The 19,049-nt window shown below is 33.9% G+C and overlaps 1 protein-coding gene across 4 annotated transcripts in view; it reads right to left on the bottom strand.

The window, feature by feature from the left end:
* LOC106871036 (tRNA wybutosine-synthesizing protein 4) overlaps positions 1-19,049 on the bottom strand; it is a 38,269-nt gene that overhangs the window by 12,259 nt on the left and 6,961 nt on the right. For 2 of the 4 annotated variants that reach the window (XM_052970706.1, XM_014917295.2), the window contains 9 exons: positions 14,337-14,461; positions 11,185-11,269; positions 9,832-9,915; positions 7,499-7,619; positions 5,496-5,643; positions 3,486-3,552; positions 2,107-2,138; positions 948-1,038; positions 418-607 (listed from right to left, as the gene is read on the bottom strand). In XM_052970706.1, the coding sequence (XP_052826666.1) occupies positions 418-607; positions 948-1,038; positions 2,107-2,138; positions 3,486-3,552; positions 5,496-5,643; positions 7,499-7,619; positions 9,832-9,915; positions 11,185-11,269; positions 14,337-14,419 (901 nt within the window). In that variant the 5' untranslated portion in view covers positions 14,420-14,461. Of the gene's footprint in view, positions 1-417; positions 608-947; positions 1,039-2,106; positions 2,139-3,485; positions 3,553-5,495; positions 5,644-7,498; positions 7,620-9,831; positions 9,916-11,184; positions 11,270-14,336; positions 14,462-15,434; positions 17,002-18,410; positions 18,627-19,049 lie in introns of those variants that run through there. The other 2 variants (XM_014917294.2, XM_052970707.1) reach the window with 2 other exon arrangements.

The following is a 19,049-nucleotide window of genomic DNA, read 5'->3' as shown; positions in this document are numbered from 1 at the left end:
GGCTCGAGGGTATATCAGCCGAAGCGTTGTGTAAACAACAAACAAGATGAGGACAAATATCCATCAAATGTAAATAACGTAAACTAAATTGTATTATCAGATATTTTGTGGAACATTTTTCATCTGTGATCAAAACAGTGTGAAGATGCAGAAATCAATGAAGTTGTTACTGAAGACAAGTTTTAATGTTTCAATGAACTTTTTAAATTCTATTATTGCCTAGTAAACTAATATGATTTGTTCAATAACTCGTTATTTAAAGACTTTGTGATAAAAACCGTCCAACCATCCAACCCATGCCAACATGGAAAGCAGACGTTAAATGATGATGATGATGGTTGCAATGAAATAAATATAACAATTTTAAAATAGCATTAACGAAAGTAGAAAATAAATTGAATGGTAAAAAGGACTCACTTTGAACTTCAAGACAATAGCTATTTGGAGAACCAATACTGGCCCAAATAATTGTGTAGTGACTGCAAACTAAATGCCATCCTTCAAATTCATCAAATAACTCTTTTCGTTCAATGTCTTCTTTCTCAATCATTGGAACCAGATTAAAGAAGATATCGTTCATATCCCAGCATTTATACACTTCCCAACCCTATACAAAGCGAAAATTCAAAATACAATTTTAATTAACCAGAAACCAAACTAAATATAGAAAATGGTGTTTCATTATATTCAATAAAGTTATAAAGTTATAAAGGAAACTTCTTAAATTTTACAATATCTTTACCATAGTTTTAACATTTACTACTATAGTCTTAACTAACCGTGAAAAGCATATGAAAAAACTAAATTATTATGCCTTTATAATATAAATTGCATCCATCAGTTCAAAATAGACATACCTTTTTACAGCAAGCAATGGAGAAAACTTGCACAAATAATTGTAATTATTAAATTTCATTAATGATAAAATAATACATTATAATACACACCAGTCTAAAAAATCTCTCTGCTTGTGATTGCAAGCTAGGAAAAGTATTAATACATTTCAAAGTTGATCCAGTCTTCTTAAAATGGTTCTGCCTAAAAGAATTAAAAGTCAATGGATTATTTGATCAGATAATAAAATGATAGTAAAATCAAACAAATGACTCTCAGCTGAAGAGAAGAATTAATCAATCAACATATTAAATATTTTCCTTACAAATGTTCCACGGTGAAACAATAGCATTTAATAAGTATTTAATGATGAAATGACACATTTAATACTTTTCACTTATCTATTTCAGTTTTTACCTTAATACAAACTTTTATTAAACAATAAATTAAAATTTATAGTAGCTCATTTGACAGTGCAAATATTGTAATTAGCTCATCAGAGAGTCAATTTGATTCAAAATAATATCCAAAGTACTGACTACTTAATTTCTTTACATTGGGAAAAGCTATTAAAGTTACTCTCTCTTTTACTCTTTTACTTGTTTCAGTCATTTGACTGTGGCTATGCTGGAGCACCACCTTTAGTCAAGCAAATCGACCCCAGGACTTATTCTTTGTAAGCCTAGTACTTATTCTATCGGTTTCTTTTGCCGAACCGCTAAGTGACGGGGACGTAAACACACCACCATTGGTTGTCAAGTGATGTTGGGGGGACAAACACAGACACACAAACACACATATATATATATACATATACATATATACGACGGGCTTCTTTCAATTTCCGTCTACCAAATCCACTCACAAGGCTTTGGTCGGCCCGAGGCTATAGAAGACACTTACCCAAGGTGCCACGCAGTGGGACTGAACCCGGAACCATGTAGTTGGCAAGCAAGCTACTTACCATACAGCCACTCCTGCACCTATTAATATTTTTCATAAAATATATTTTATCTAACCTATTAAATTTTGTTAAGTACCCAAATGTCTTACATCTTTACATTTGACATCCTCATCAGCAAAATATAAGAGATTTAATTTATTTTTCCCCTACAGTTAATGACAATGATCACCAAAATAATAATTTCAGAGATTGTATGTAAGGAACACTAAATCATTTTGTATTGAAAATTTTATTTGATTGTCTTATTTCTAATTTCAAAAGTAATTTATAATAAAATTATTAAGAAAATAAAGTTAATAGATACTCACATGAAATGTCCAAATGCAGTATCAGGGTTTATCTGCAAATAAATTTTTTTTAAATGTAGAATGTTTTTTAATGAACTAACACATTATCATAGGAAATAACTGAACTGGAATGGTAAATAATTCTACTGACAGATTAAAAACAACTATGTAATATATAAACAAATTCAACAAACAAGGCTATTTTTCCTGCTAAAGCAGAGCTTAGCTTTGTAGGAAACACATGACAGTTAAGTAGTTGTCTGACACAAAAAGTTCATTGGATGACAGGTGAAGCAGAGGCAACAACAAAAAACAGATAATTACAAAGATCTTTGATTATTCATCAGTACTTATTATATGATTTCTATAATATGTTATATAATGCAGTTGAGGCATCAGGTGTGGTGTGCAAGAGAAAAGATTGCGTTGGTATGGTCATGTGATGCATAAGGATGAAGACAGCTGCATAGAGAAGTTTTGATCTCTAAGTGTGAAGGGAACCTGTGGAAGAAGTAGACCCAGGAAGACATGGGGTGAGGTGGTGAAGCATGATCTTCGAATGTTGGGTCTCATGGAGAGGCAATGACAAGTGATTCAGACCTTTGGTGATTCACTGTGCTTGAGCAGACTCGTCAAGCCAAGGGATATTAGTCATGGCCAGTCCTGGTGACATGTATAAGGTACCCATTACATTCTTGGAGTGGTTGACATTAGGAAGGGCATCCAGCCATAGAAACCAAGCCAAATCAGAATGGAACCTGGTACAGCTCTCCAGTCTACCAGTTCCAGTCAAACCATCTAACCCATGCCAGCATGGAAAGCAGACACTAAATGATGATGATGTGTGTGTGTATTGATTATTATGCAAATTTTTGTTGTAGAAACAAAAACTAATATAATTTTTGTATTTTATGTGTTGAATTTGATAGGAAAACAGAAACAAAAATGGGAGCAAACCAAAACTTTCATAAAAATCTGTTAAATAGTTTTATTTATCATTCCTCAATATCAAACCACAAAACTAGTAATGTCTCTTCACCACATAGCAACATATATAAACTGGATACTGGACAATCCAAGAACAAGATTTAGTGCCAGATATGATGTATGTAGGTTTGCCTTGATGTTCACAATTCTAAACTCCCAGCCATGGATTATTTGCTCCATTGTTTTATGGCTGACATCAAAGAAAAGTTGCAAAAGAAGGATTTTAAGTGCATACAAATACCTTGTTTTTGAATCAGTTTACTATCAACAGAAACAAAGTTTAACTATTGACAAATTAATCATAAAATGTTGTATAAGGCATAGAAGTCCTAAAGTCAGTTTATATTATTCAAAGACTACAAAAATATCATAGGCTATACTAGCCATGATAGTTCAGAAAGAAATATAAATACCTGTTCATAATCAATAAAAACAGCATTAGAAAAACATTCCACAGCCCATTTTATCACAGCTTGTGAACTGGAAAATAGTTAAATGGAAATTATTAAGAAACAAGAAAGATTTGAAATTCCTCTTTTATGTAACATTTATAAATATGAAATGTGAAATATTATAGATTTTAAAATTCTTGATTATAAAAGCAATTAAATACAAAGAAATCTGGTTACATTATGCAAAAACCACTAACTAAAAACCAGCACAAATATTTTAGCATAATTAGTTTTCAAAATGTCTTTTTTATTTACATATTTTTGCAGAATCCAATAATTATTCAGATTCTTCCATATTAAGAGAATACACACACACAAACTCAAAATAGATTCAATCAGAATCAATAAACAACCCAATTCATGAATATCAGAAAGTATTCTGTACAGGGATATTTCTGTCTTTAAAGCCAATAAAAGTTAAGATGAAATCTGGAAAGTATACTTTCTTGTACGTGTTTAACTACATGCTTAAAAAGTATAAAATAATAACAATATATTTAAGTAGGGTAAGGCAGCAAGCTAGCAGAACCATAAGCACAATGGGTAAAATACCTAATGTAGTGGCATTTCGTCTGTCATTGACTTTGCTTTCATCTTTTCGGGGTTGATAAAATAAGTACCAGTTGAGTATTGGGGTTGATGTAATCAACTTAAATCTTACCCCAAACTTAATGGCCTTGTGCCAAAATTTGAAATCAATCTAATTAAGTAGTGTAGAGGCTAACATATAAAGACTTACATTCAATACCATAATAATATAGTTAAGTAGGGGCTAACATAATGTAGAGAGTCCCCCAAAAAGTGTAATCAATTAAAATTACACAAAAAGAGAAGGGAGATATCATTAAATTTAATGACAATCCTTGTTAAAATTTTCTGGGCAAGGAAATGCCTTCAGTATGATATGTAACTAAATGAGCACTAACATCTTGAACATAATGAGCCATAGAAAAAATATATACTGAATTAAAATTACATCCACAAACTGACTGGAGCTTTACCAGTTCTATACTAACAGTCTCTAGTCTTGTACTAACTATCACTGGCAGCACATGTACTTTACCTCTGACCCATTACAAAATGCTAGATGAGTGACTGAAACCTACTCACTCCTGCACAGGTGATACCACCATACATTCCTCTTTAACCTTCTATATTCAAGAATTATTTATCTAGAATCATGTCAAACCTGCACTGACTTTACAAGCAAAGACCTTGGAAACATACTCCAATGGGGTCATATCATTTAGTCTCTTCCAACAACACAGAGATACAATCACAATACATACCAGAAAAACATTGTTGCACCCCCACCCACTGAACATGAATAGCTTGTATCTATACACCTCAAAGTCATTGCAAATACTAGGCCATACTATCACTAGGGAACTCTCCTGCTGAACACACAACCCTCAATATAGTAAAGACAACATCACAAAGATGGATTCATCTCTTTAAAGTCAAAAAGTACTTCAGTCTCCAACAGAAACCAATAATTGAGTGCTTCCCCATCATCTGGAATGGTACTACTGCTACACACAAACATCCAAGACAGTATCCAAAGAAAGGATACTTGACTGATAGACATAAAGTCACTTAACACTCTCTGGCCTCTGGTCCAAAGACATACTGTTTCCTCTCTCAGCCTTTTTCTTCCTACCTTTTCCTAGTGTAGCCTGTGTGGCTCAGAGTTGGCTGGTCACATGCCACTTCTACTCATGCACTCCCAACTCACTCAACTCTCTGTATTGTACTCTACCCAGACCCAAACACCCTGTCTGTCCTCTCAATGATGTTATTCCCCTGGAATTCTCTCCTCGTACATGGTTTCCCCTGCAGCAGTTCACTGTATTGATCTCATTAGTCTCAAGGGTTTCTGAAGAGCATGGGCTCAACCCCTTCTTCCAGACTTTAAACTAGTTAAGAATTGAATGAGCTACAAAATCAGATGAAAGCATCTATTAGACTTACTAAGATGGTGGTAAGTAGGTGAGGACACATTCAGAAAGTATCAATGTACAGCATGTATGGTTTATATGGCACTGACGTAGAACATCGTCCAACTGCTTAATCTGGGTTAAATCGACACCAATCAACACATAATCCTTGGAATATATTTCTAAAAGCAATAATAAAAATACAATCAGTGTAATGACATTTAATAATATAAAACTCAAACAATAATTCAACAGCATCAATTTACATCACAGACTTAACAACTGATTAACTGAATCCATTATTATCAGATTTATTTTATAAAGTTTCTCTGCCTTTTAACTTTATGTGAACATTCACAACTGGCTGAAGGATCAACTGTCCATATTCCATCATTACATCCACTTAAAAGACACTTAATCAGCACTATTCAGTACACCAAGCTGTTAATAGGTAACATACATTACAACAGCTCACCCCATCAAGGAATGTGAACATTGTATAATGAACAAGTATTTTATTAGCATGTAGAGATGAAATCAAGCATTTCCATAGCCTTGAAGAAGGTAACAGGATGCGTCTGGGTCCTGGTTATGTTTTCAGTTGTATAATGACAACTGTTCTTCCATCAGGGTAATCTTCAGCCATATACAGTGAGGATGACATTCCAAAGGTTGGAGCAGTTTGAATGGGAAATGATGCCCCACCAACCATATTCGCCAGACATTGCCCCATCTAATTATCATTTATTCCACAGTCTTCAAAATCATTTGGATGGAAAAGATATGAATTCTGTAGATGAGGTCAGAACAGTACTGGAGAAGGATTTTTCATCATGGACAAGTGAATTTTGGAAGAGGGACCTTGAAAGTCTACCAGATCAATGGAAGAGCTTTGTAGAAAATGAAGGAGAGTATATTTTAGATCGAAAAAGAACTTCGTTTATCTTAATTTTGAAAAATAAAAGGAGTATGAAAAAAACCACATTATTTATGGGATGACCAATGCACTTGAAATTGTAATTGTTCACCAATTGATCACTAACAGTAAAAAATAACTTCTGACACAATTAATGACATTAAAGCAGTGATAGCTGAATATAGAAAATTCAAAATGGCTGGAAGGTTTGAGAATTGATTGTATCATTATTACCAAAGTCACCCCTTCTACAGAAAAGAAGAATTAATAAACAATGTAACAAATATAATTTTGCTTAGCAGCAAATGGAGAAAGAAGAGATGAATATATCAACTTGAGTGAGTTGTTGAGCGCAAAGGAATGTTTAGGAATGGTATAAATAAAATCAACATTTAACATTAATCTTTATAATTTAGTATTGGAATTGGTTAAAACATTAGAATGTCTGGAACATAGAAAGAAGAAATGAACTCTACAAGCCACATCACAGACAGCCTGTCTAAAAAGTTAATAACTCTGAATAAAAATATACAGGTTGCAGAGATGCCTTTAGTCTAGTCACAGATAACCTTTCTAATATACAACAATACAATAAAATGTACCTCAAGGAGTGGCATCTAGCTGTAAAAAAAAAAGCATTTTAAAAGAAAAGAAACAAATGAAGGAGATATGGATAATTGTGTGTAACTGACCGTGAAGGATAATAAGAACTAATATAGAGTAGAAAGGAGCTTTTAGTTCAGTCACAAACAAACTGTATAGTGTAGATGATGTAATAATATACACCCAATGTATGGTGTAAGTATTTGATGATAGAAAGAGTATATAGCCATAAAATTATGCCATCCCAACCACCACAAAAAAATCAGAACTCCAGTGTTATCCAAACCTCTGATTCTCTCTTCAAAATGGTAATGAATTCTTACCCTCTCCCACTTTAAATAGTAAATAATTTCCTATCAGTAAAATGTTTTTGATAACTCAACAAGCAAATAAATTTATTATTCAATCAACTCAAATATTAAGCAACTTAAATTTGAAAACAGAACACAAATTCATATCTATTTAGTAATTATAGTTAAAAATGTTTAAATATTGAAATTAAATTAGTATTAGCTTACCAACCAAAGACAATTCAGGTGAGTGAATTTTATCATCAAAGTCTTCTATTAGTAGTTCGTTTAATTCTTTAGTTTGTCTTATTGAACTAGCTTTTCTTTTGACAACATCCAAAAAGTCCACCTGAAATATATTGAGTTTTAAACTTCAAAAATTGAAATCAATACAGAAATTTATAAAATTACCCCAACATTTCATTGTAGCTATATACAATGTCAATAAACTGAATTACAAATATATCCAAGAAACTTAGATGCAAAGAAAAATTAAACTTAAAAATGCATGGAACAGAGTATTGAAGGCCAATCTCAAAGTGTTGAACCTTACAAAGGAGATGACAGAGAACTGACATATGTGGTGCATTGCTGCACTCAAGAAGACTCACCCACAACAGAATTGAAATCCTAAAACTAAGGTGCCACATAAAAAGTACTGGTGCTGGTGCCATGTAAAAAGCACCCAGTACACTTTGTAAACTAGTTGGCATTAGGAAAGGTATCAAGCTGTAGAAAGCGAGCCAAAACAGACTATGAGACCAGTACAGCCCCTGGCTTTGCCAGGTCCTGTCAAGCTGTCCAATATGGAAAATGGATATCAAATGTTGATGATGATGAATGAAATACTGAGACAAAATATTGCAATTTTATGGTAGATAACAAACACGAGAACAGGCAATTCCACTTAAATGAATGTGGATATTTGCATAACTTTTCAAAGCACCAAACCATTCATAGCAAGCAATTTTTACTCTTTAGATAATAGCATACTGGCCTCCTATTTAGTCAGTTTGTTCTGCTGTGACATCAGCAAAAGACACTGTCACATGGTGCCAATATCTTTTCCTACAGTATACACTGCACCATATTAAAAATTAAATTAGTTGCAAACAAGACACAAAAACATATCTTGAACAAACTCACTTCATTGCTGAACTGATTGTTACAACTTGTGTTATGGTCAGTCACACGCAAATTTATTTTCACTCATTGCCATACACTTACAATTCTTTTAGTGAGAATAACCTTTCATTATACTAAAATGATCTTTCATCTTTTCCAGATTGATAAAATATGTACCAGCTGAATACTGAGGTTGATGTAATCAACTTAACTCCTCCCTGAAATTGCTGGCCTTGTGCCAAATTTGAAAGCATTATACTAAAATGATCTATTATATACAAGTTTTAGCAATATCTATTCATCAAAGTCCATATCACTGCCAAAATGTTAACTTTAAGATTGTTAATAGCATGAATTGTATGAAAAAAAAATATCTTTCACATCTTCTTTGGGTATAAGCAAGTAAATAGTTCATTCTATCATTCATGCTTATGCAGTTGCAAGATATTAACTGTTGCGTAAAAGGTAGATGTGTTGGATGGAAATAAGCTGTGAATTGACAGAGGAAGAAACTAATGGCTTAGGAAGATGTAGGGGAATGAAATTAAGATGAATCTCAATAGAATTCCTATTATCTCAAATTTCTAACTATATTCAGAGAATCATTCAAATAATCAATAAACATTTTTCTCATAAATATTCACCATATGGTCTTTACTCTTTCAAACTTGCAGCTGCATAGCAAATGTTTTATAAAAAGGCTTACTATGTAAATCTATAGCTTCTTAACCCTTTAGCATTTAAACCAGCTATATCCAACTCAAACATTCTGCCAGTTTTATATTTTCAAGTCGACCAGATCTGGCTTCTCACATCTACCCTTCAATATCATTATATAAATAATCACATCATCAAAATCTCAAAGTTGTGAGATAATGCATGATTAATTCAAAACAATGTCAATAAATAAGCATTACACTTGGCAGAGTAGTCTGAATATTAAAATGTAAATACTCCCTCAATTTCCCTTTGAATGTTTTATTCTGCACAACTTGAAAGTTACAAAAATCTCTAGTTTTAAAAATAACAACTATATAAATTTCAACCAAATTCTCATGAAATAACACAAAATATAAAGAGGCAATTTTCTGATTTATTAATGAAAACTGATCTAAAATGTAATGGAATCATCATCATCATCGTTTAACGTCCACTTTCCATGCTAGCATGGGTTGGACGATTTGACTGAGGACTGGTGAACCAGATGGCTACACCAGGCTCCAATCTGATTTGGCAGAGTTTCTACAGCTGGATGCCCTTCCTAACGCCAACCTGGCAACGATCTTGCTCGAACAACTTTTCACGTGCCAGGAAGGTGACGCTAGTAACGATCACGCTCGAATAGTGCTCTTAGCGCTCCACTGGTACAGGTGCTAAACACTCAATCAATAGCGAAAATAAAAGTTTTACATTTTGAACCAATTTCTAAACCTTACCTCATAAAAGACACAGTTCTCCAAGAGTCCTTGAGATTTGAGCCGGAAATAAGCAGTATCAAACCCAGCACCAAGAGAAATGATCTGAAACAATAGAAATTCAAACTTAGATAAGTATAATTTCATTACTACACACTATTTCTGTACTACACATGCAAATACATTTGCAGTAATTAGCATTACAAGCACAAAGTTTTTTATTCAGAAATACCAATTCATATTTACAAAACCATTCAAACAATATTTAAACCAAATAAGATAAATTAGACATAATTAATTTTCCTGGAGTTTTGTTCTCTTATGTACTGAAGCAAAAAGTTTCTTTTACATGGTAAGCAGACATGGGCCCTGAATACAGAGGACATGCGAAAACTAGAAAGGAATGAAGCTGGCATGCTCCACTTAATAAGCAATGTTGATGTACATGTGCGACAGAGAACTTGTGTATTCAGAGAAAAGTCAGGCATAATGGGAATTAGATGCAGTATGCAAGAGAGAACACTGCTGGTTTGGTCATGTGATGCATATGGATGAAGACAGCTACATAAAGAAGTACCAATTACTTAAAGTGGATGGAACTTGTGGAAGAGGGAGACCTAAGAAGACATAGGACAAAGTATTGAAGGCCAATTTCAAAACATTGAGCCTTACAAAGGAGATGACAAAGGACCGATATACATAGCACAGTGCTGTACTCAAGAAGACCCATCCACTACAACAGAACTGATATCCTAAAACCACCTTGGTAATGCCTATCCATAAGAAGCTCACATTTCATTCCCTAACACTTAAAATGCACCAGTGATGGTGCTACATAAAAAAGCATTGGTGCTGGTGCTACATAAAAAGCATTAGTGCTGGTGCCACATAAAAGGCACTGTGCTAATGTCACATAAAAAAGCACTGGTGCTAGTGCCACATAAAAAGCACCCAGTACACTCTGTAGAGTGGTTGACATTAGGAAGGGCATCGAGTTGTAGAAACCATGCCAAAACAATCTATGAAACCTGGTGCAGCTCCTGGCCTTACCAGCTTCTGTCAAACCATCCAACCCATGCTGGCATGAAAATTGGACACTAAGTGATGATAATGAAGATGATGACCTAATGAAAACTGTAACCACAGTAACTATTTACTCTTTATTTCACGATTGTCAAAACTATCAAAATTAATAAAGTATTTACTTAAGATTTTAATAATCTGATCAAAGACAGATATATTTCAAAGCACTAGAAAAAAGTCATTAACTAAATCTATTTTTATAAAATGAACAATGAGCTACAAAATGAACAAGGATAAGACATGAGATAGTAAATAATGATGCTGTTCAATCACTAAAAACTGACAACCAACCTGTCTCTTTTCAGATATTTCATTTGATGCTTTAAGGAACAATTTTAAAAAATAGTCAATGGCATATGATCTGATGTAGTATCCTCTGTAGGAAAACAAAAAAAATGAAGTAAATTTAATACAATTCAAAGAAGAGGAAATTTTAATTGAAAATCTTATATATTGGCTGTATGATAAGAAGTTTGCTTCCCAATCACATGGTTCCAAGTTCAGTCCTGCTGCATTTTTTTTTTTTTTTGTAGACAGAAACTGTAAAAAGCTGCCATATATATATATATATATATATATATATATATATATATATATATATATATATATATATATATATATAGTGTGTGTGTGTGTGTGCACGTGCACGTGCATGTATATATCTATGTAAGTGCATCTTTGTGTTTGTGTTTGTCCCTTATCACCACTTAACAACTGTGTTGTTTTATTTATGTCCCCATAACTTAGCCATTCAGCAAAAGAGACCAATAGAATAAGTATCAGACTTGAAAAAAAAAAAGTACTAGGGTCAATTTGTTGGACCAAACTGTTCAAGGCAGTGCTCCAGCATGGCTACAGTCTAATGATTGAAACAAGTTAAAAACAGAAAATAGATACAAAAAAATACCCACCCATACTTCCTGTTCTATCTCCACTCACTTCTGCTCACCTCATATTCAGACATCCATCCTGACACTTCATCACCACCCCCACCTTTTCTCCTATAATGGAAGCCTTGTAGCTCCCTTACAGCTAGAAACCTGTTTTCTTTTGTCCCCACCTCTCATTTTTTAGCTCTCTCATCTCCTAACATGAAGCCTCCTCCCTTTCTATTGTAGAACCACTTAGTCAAGGATGATCTTAGTTTTGCAAGCTGCATGATGACCTCAGTGGTAGGGCTGGTGTCAGGAAAAATGCACCAAGTACACACTGTAATGTGGTTTACATTAGAAAGGGCATCCAACCATGAAATCATGCCACAACATACACTGGAGCACAATGCAGCATTCAGACCCTATCACATCCTGTCAAACCACCCAACTATGCCAGCATGGAATGTGGAAGTTATATGATGATGGTGATGACACAAATCTTGCTAGTCTTGCATTAACAGGTTGCCTAATTTATTTCAGTGTCATCTTCTTTTGTATTAATCACCATATTAGGCCATTCTCATGATTTATTCCTCCAATATGTCAACTTTATTTCCATTTCCTTTACAAAAAGAACTAAACCACCCAATCTCTTGTTTGTCCTTGAAAATATCACACAAATCTCTGATATCTCCTTTAATTTCACAATTTTGATTTATGTTAACATTTACATCTCATTCTTACAAAAGTAAATCATCAAATTGTGCTGCTTAGTCTGATGATATATTTCATATATATATACACATACACACATATATATACATCATCATCATCATCGTCATTTAACGTCCGCTTTCCATGCTGGCATGGGTTGGACGGTTTGACTGAGGACTGGCAAGCCAGAAGGCTGCACCAGGCTCCAATCTTACCTGGCAAAATTTCTACAGCTGAATGCCCTTCCTAACCCCAACCATTCCGAGAGCATAGTGGGTGCTTTTATGTACCACCAGCACAAGGGCCAGTCAGGCGGTACTGGCAACAACCACGCTCAAAAGGTGTTTTTTACATGCCACCTGCACAGGAGCCAGTCCAGTGGCACTGGCAATGACCACGCTCAAATGTTGTTTTTCACATGCCACCAGTACGTCCCAGTAAGGCAATGCTGGCAACGATCATACTTAAATGGTGCTTATATATATTCTTTTTTATTACAAAAGCTGCAAAAACATCACAAAACAGCTTTGTGATGATTTTGCAGCTTTAACATTAAAAAAGCATATTACTCTACCTTCAGTATTCGAGTACTATTTTTCCCCCACCTTGTTCTGCATTTATGTGATTACTTGTGTGTGCGTATATATGTACATATATATATTTCACTTTGGCATTGTGACACTAATAATCTGGTGTAGAACTTAATATACATATGCTTCTGAATTACAAAGCAGTAATAAGAAAGAAAATGACAAAGGAATAACCGATTATCTCATGAACTTCATTAGCCTACAGCTGTTTACACTATAATTTATGGTGGACTCAATAGTTGAGTGCTTGAGTAACAGCAAGGTGTTACTCAGGTACTCAACTATTGAGTCCACCACATCTAAAGTTCATAGGATAATCAGTTATTCCTGCATAATCTTTTATCTTACACATACACACATATATTATAATAATCCCTATAAGTTACTGCAGTTGTGAAAAGATGATATAAAGGCTTTAACCAAAATGAGGAGCTAAACTATTGTTGTGATAATCATCATCATCATCCACCATCACTATCATCATCATTTTCATCTTCTGTCCATTTTTCCATACTGGTAAGAGTAGATGTTTCAATAATCTTCACAGAACCAGATCTACCACTGAATTACCTCTATTTAGCACAAGTGGTCTCTAGCTTTAATAAAATACACAAAAACAATGACACCATTAGCAAAACTTGCAACAATTTTTAACACAAGAACCTTCAAACTAAATATTCTACCTACAGATACTAACACCAGTTGTCAAGTGATAGTGGGGAGGGACAAATACAGACACAAAGACATACACACATAGATATATACATATATATGACAGGCTTCTTTCAGTTTCCGTCCACCAAATCCACTCACAAGGCTTTGGTTGGCTTGAGGCGATAGTAGAAGACATTTACCCAAGGTGCGACATCGTGAGACTGAACCTGGAACCATATGATTGGGAAGCAAGTGTCTTACCACACATCCATGCCTGCACCTTTAAAAAAAATTTATGTCAGAAGTGGGATTCAAACCCATATTTTCAAAATATATTTTACAAAATGTATCTTCAAAATTCACTTTAACTATCCAATAAATGATATTCAATATAACATATTAGACATTAGGTTCTCTTGAAAAATTGGTTCAGTGTAAGTCTACCTGACATCTCACCACACAAATATCCAGTGGTTCCTACTTGTGACCACTTGTCTTCTGTCTTTCCTTTCTTTTGAGAAAATTTTAAGCACAGATAAGTCCATCATCAGTTCCACACTATACTTTACTTATTGTAAAATAAAATTACAACTTAACATAAGTTTTCAATTACCGATGAATCAGTGGGGATCTTCTTGATTCCTTTGCAACAAAATATGATAAAAACTGATCTTGAAAATAGCCATATTTAACCATAGAAGATTTGCTGACAATGCTGCAGTCATTTGTCCCTTGAACCTGAAAATGTAAAGAAAATCTCTAATTACATTATCTTTTAAGCATAAGAACACTGAAAAACTAAGCTTTGTATAAACATTACATTTCTAAACTTAGTTTAAAAATTGTAGATCTAAAAGTGTGAGTGAGTGAATGAAATGAAAAGAGGGAGGGGGAGGGGAGGTGTGTGTGTGTTCATAAATGCACCAAATGGTTGGTGCTTACATATGATTAGTTTATGCTGAAATAGGCTGTTGCAGACAAGCCATCAAGTGTAACCATGTTGCTGGAAAGCAAATTTTTGTTGTAACCCTCTGTCGGACTATTATAATGCCGACTCCAGTACAGCAGTTTAGTTAGTAAAGACAAGCAAGACCACAACTATCTATGACCATCTACTTCGTACTCTCTACTGATACTGACATTGACTGACAGTATTTATAATGACTGGTACATTGTATCTATTATCTGGTCCAAGTATTTAATTTTTTCATAAACTTATTATTTTTCTTTTTTACATAGACTGTAGGTGCTGCCCATCTTCTCAATTATTCCTAGGCTTTCAAGCCTTTCAAGTTCTTTATTTACCTGTTCTATTGCCAGGAACAGTACATTCCGTTTTGACTTAAATACAGGTGTTGCACTTTGTTTTACTACAATTTTTGCCTTTGTTTTTGTGCAGCAGCCCTGTTCATCCAAAAAAAACATCTGGAAATAAATGTTTTATTTTTCGTTTCACTCTCTCAGCTGCATTTGAACCTTTGACTGAAATGACTATATTCCCACACAAAACACTTATGGGCATATTCCACAATTTGAACAATTCCATCCACTCTGTGCTGAATAGATTAACTGAATTTTTTTAACACATATACATTTGCCATTTTCATTTGGTCACAAAATGTCACATTACACACAAATTCACCAACAAAGTACAATCTTTTACCCGTAACACCATGCACTGCTTTTGTAGATTTACTTAATTTCGGCTTACCGATATACTTCCAAGTTTCTTTATTTACAATGGTAATATCACTTCCAGTGTCTAACTGCATTTTTACTCTTATATTTTTAATTTTCGCATTTACAAATTTCCTTTGTTATATTACCATTTTCTTTCGACAAAATGTTGTTTATTCTTTCTTCCTTGTCCTAACATTTTGTTATCTTGGTTTTGCAGTGCACTTTTAAGTGTCTAATTTTTCCACAATGGAAACATTCCACTTTCTTAAATTGGCATTTTTTTCTCAGGTGTAGACCTCCATATGCATAACATGGGTTTGTTTCCTGATTTTGACCTGTTTTGTACTGTATTTTAGTACACACTTGATTTCTATTCTGCCTGTTTCGCACCTGTTTCACTTGGGAGCAATCTTTATGTTCAATTTTCTCTGTGTCATGTCCTAAATTTACTATTCTTTCACGCTTTTCTGACACTTGTAAGGTTACAGCTTGGTTTTTTTCCAGCTTAGCAAGAATTCTAGTTCTTACTTCTGCATCTTTCTCTGCAATTAGTCTCTGAGTAAATATCAAGCAATTGAACATATCTGGTGTTAATTCATCCAGTTTGAATTTTTCACATTCTGTAAACTCTACCAGCATATGTGATGTAGTCCTCGTTGTTCTTTTCTAGGTTCAAACATTTCCAGCTTGTATTGAACAACAAGTTTTCCTTGCTAAAAATTTTACACAATATGTCTATTGTATTTTTAGAGTTTATATCAAAGTTTTTTTGAGAGTACATAATTGCTGTAATGCCCATGTTCACCTGCTGCCAGTTTCCTTAAGATTGAACACATTTTCATATCATCATCCTAATCTTTGCACTCTTTATTGTAGATCTGTTCATATCTTCTATAGTACGCCTCAACTGCTGTTGTTGCTAATTTCGCAACTCAAGCAAACTGGCCAACAAATCTTCCATAATTTTATGATTTAATGTACTGTAAAATTTACAAAAAACTTTTGTGAGTTTCGTAACTCCTTGTGAGTTAGTTAATTCCTCATGAATTTGTTAATTCCACGTGAGTTTGTTAATTCCTCATTGCCGCTGTTGTAACCTTCCATCAGACTATTATAATACCCACTCTGGTATAGCAGTATAGTTAGTAAAGACGAGTAAGACCATGACTATCTATGACCATCTACTTCAGAGAGAGAGAGAGAGAGAAACACACACACACACAAACACACATATACATTTACCGTTACAGCTGACTCCGCCTTACACATACCGTTACAAATGGCAACCCTCAACTACAACGAATAACAATACCATTACAACTGGTCACCCCTGACTTGAAAGAATTACTTCCTTCTGATGTGACGACAGCCATTGCATATCGTTACAACTACCATTACAGGTACCGTTACACACTCTATGGAGTAGTTGGCGTTAGGAAGGGCATCCAGCCGTAGAAACCAAGCTAAATCTGACTGGAGCCTGATGCAATTTTCCAGCTTACCAGTTCCAGTCAAATCGTCTAACTCATACCAACACGGAAAAACGGATGCTAAATGATGATGATGATGATGATGATGATGATACATATATATTGGTAGACTAGTTGGACACATTCGCAATGGATAGCCCAACTCTGTCAACCTTCACCTTCACCTCCGGTACAAAACGGAAGTTAGAGACTATAAGCGTCAGAATCGACGCACTGTGAATATATCTCGAAGCATGGTTTACACATGGTAGCGTCTTAGCAGCCGACGCACAATATATTTAATTATAAAATATATTATAAAGTAGTGATTAAGTCACTTTAATTAATCTTGATAGCCAGCACGTATGAACAATGATTATAAAATATACACTTGTAATATATATACATAAAATATACTATTAAATGGCAATTAAATCAGTTTAATTCATTTTAGTAGTCATCACGTGTAAACAATGTTTATAATCATATATATTGTGTCGGCTAAGATGCTTCCAATTTCATATCCGGAAGACTTGGCCATACATCTACGAAAAGTTTGGGGCAAAAATATGAAAAAAAGAAATAATTTCAGTTGTATCACACACATACAATCTTTCGGTCATTCTGGGGAGCCGCCTTCAGGAGTTTTTAGTCAAATGAATCGACCCCAGAGTTTTTTTTTTTTTTTAAAGCTGGTTACTTATTTTATCGGTTACTTTTGCAGAACCGCTAAGTTACGAGGACGTAAACACACCAACATCTCGTTGTCAAGCGATAGTGGGGGACAAACACAGACACAAAGACACACACACGCGATCAGATTCTTTTAGTTTCCCTCTACCAAATCCACCCACAACTCTATGGTCGGTTCGAGGCTATGGTAGAAGACACTTGTCCAAAGTGCCACAGTATAAGACTGAACAGGGGACCATGTGGTTGGGAAGCAAACTTCTTAACACACTGTCACAGATTTTGCGATTATAATTTTCTTATTTTCCATAGCTACCTTAATAAGTTACCTCACGAAACTCTCGGCTCTTGAGTCACTCTGTTGCTTCCGCTGAATATTAATAAAAATATTTTTTAAGCGTTTACTTTCTCGTTTCGATAATTCAAGATAGGCAAGTTATTTTTATATATCCATCATATGATTTGATTTTTTTTCTTTTTTAATAGATGTAGCATTTATGTCCCTAAATCGAAAACTCGCCGAAAAGAATAACTTTTGTCCCACAGTGTTACGCTGATTCTTCCTGAGAATTATTGGTAACGGTACACGTGTTTAGGAAATACTCAACCATTTATGTGTTGATTTAACGTAATCCAGTTGATCAAAGAGTTGGAATACCGTCGTAACCGACGAAGACCCATTTGTTTTCTGTTGACCCAATGTAGTAAAGTGCTGCATGATGTAACTCGTTTCTTTCTATTTGAGCATAGGGAAATGAGTTATAACAAAAAGATTTATCATTTAAGACATCAATAAGATTTCACAACAACAATAAAATTCAACTAAAAAGCAAAACGTAAATATTTACCGCCGTATTACTGCGACTTTTTACAGTTTTTGATCTTTTTCTATTAATATTTTCATCCATATCAAGTTTTTGAGCTTTGAAACATAACAACTATTTAAAGGAAAGGGAATCGCAACGAATAATATTTCACTTGAGTACTAAATTAAAGGCTACTAAATGAATTCCTGAATATTAGAATGTACTATAGAGTTCCCCAGAGAAATCAGGGGGAGATAATCAACAATTGTTTATAAAATAGAAATTAACAGATAATTGTTTATAAACACATATTATAGCTTAATTTTGCTTATTTATTGGTTTAAAGGATGTTAATAAGGTACACTATTACATATAGTGATCCTACATCATTTTATATAATTTGTGGCATTATTTCAAGAGACTGTTTACAGTTTTATCATGTTTTCAATCATATTTGTTTCAAAACCAGTCAACTGTGGAATTACCATAAATGAAATTTATACTAGTGGGCCCCATAATTATTTTTTGACCCAAATTTCTTCGACTTACTACGTTCACAACATAAATTACGATTTTTTGCCAAAAAAAAGAATATTTTCAAAATTGTAATTCTCTTTTTTTTTTTTTTCTTAACATTACCCAAAAATGTTTTTGGGAATTACTTCGATGAAGTGTTGGACA

The sequence above is a fragment of the Octopus bimaculoides genome, chromosome 9 (genome assembly GCF_001194135.2).
Source record: "Octopus bimaculoides isolate UCB-OBI-ISO-001 chromosome 9, ASM119413v2, whole genome shotgun sequence".
In the NCBI taxonomy this organism is placed as follows: Eukaryota; Metazoa; Mollusca; class Cephalopoda; order Octopoda; family Octopodidae; genus Octopus; species Octopus bimaculoides.
This window is presented reverse-complemented; position numbering and strand designations above follow the sequence as displayed.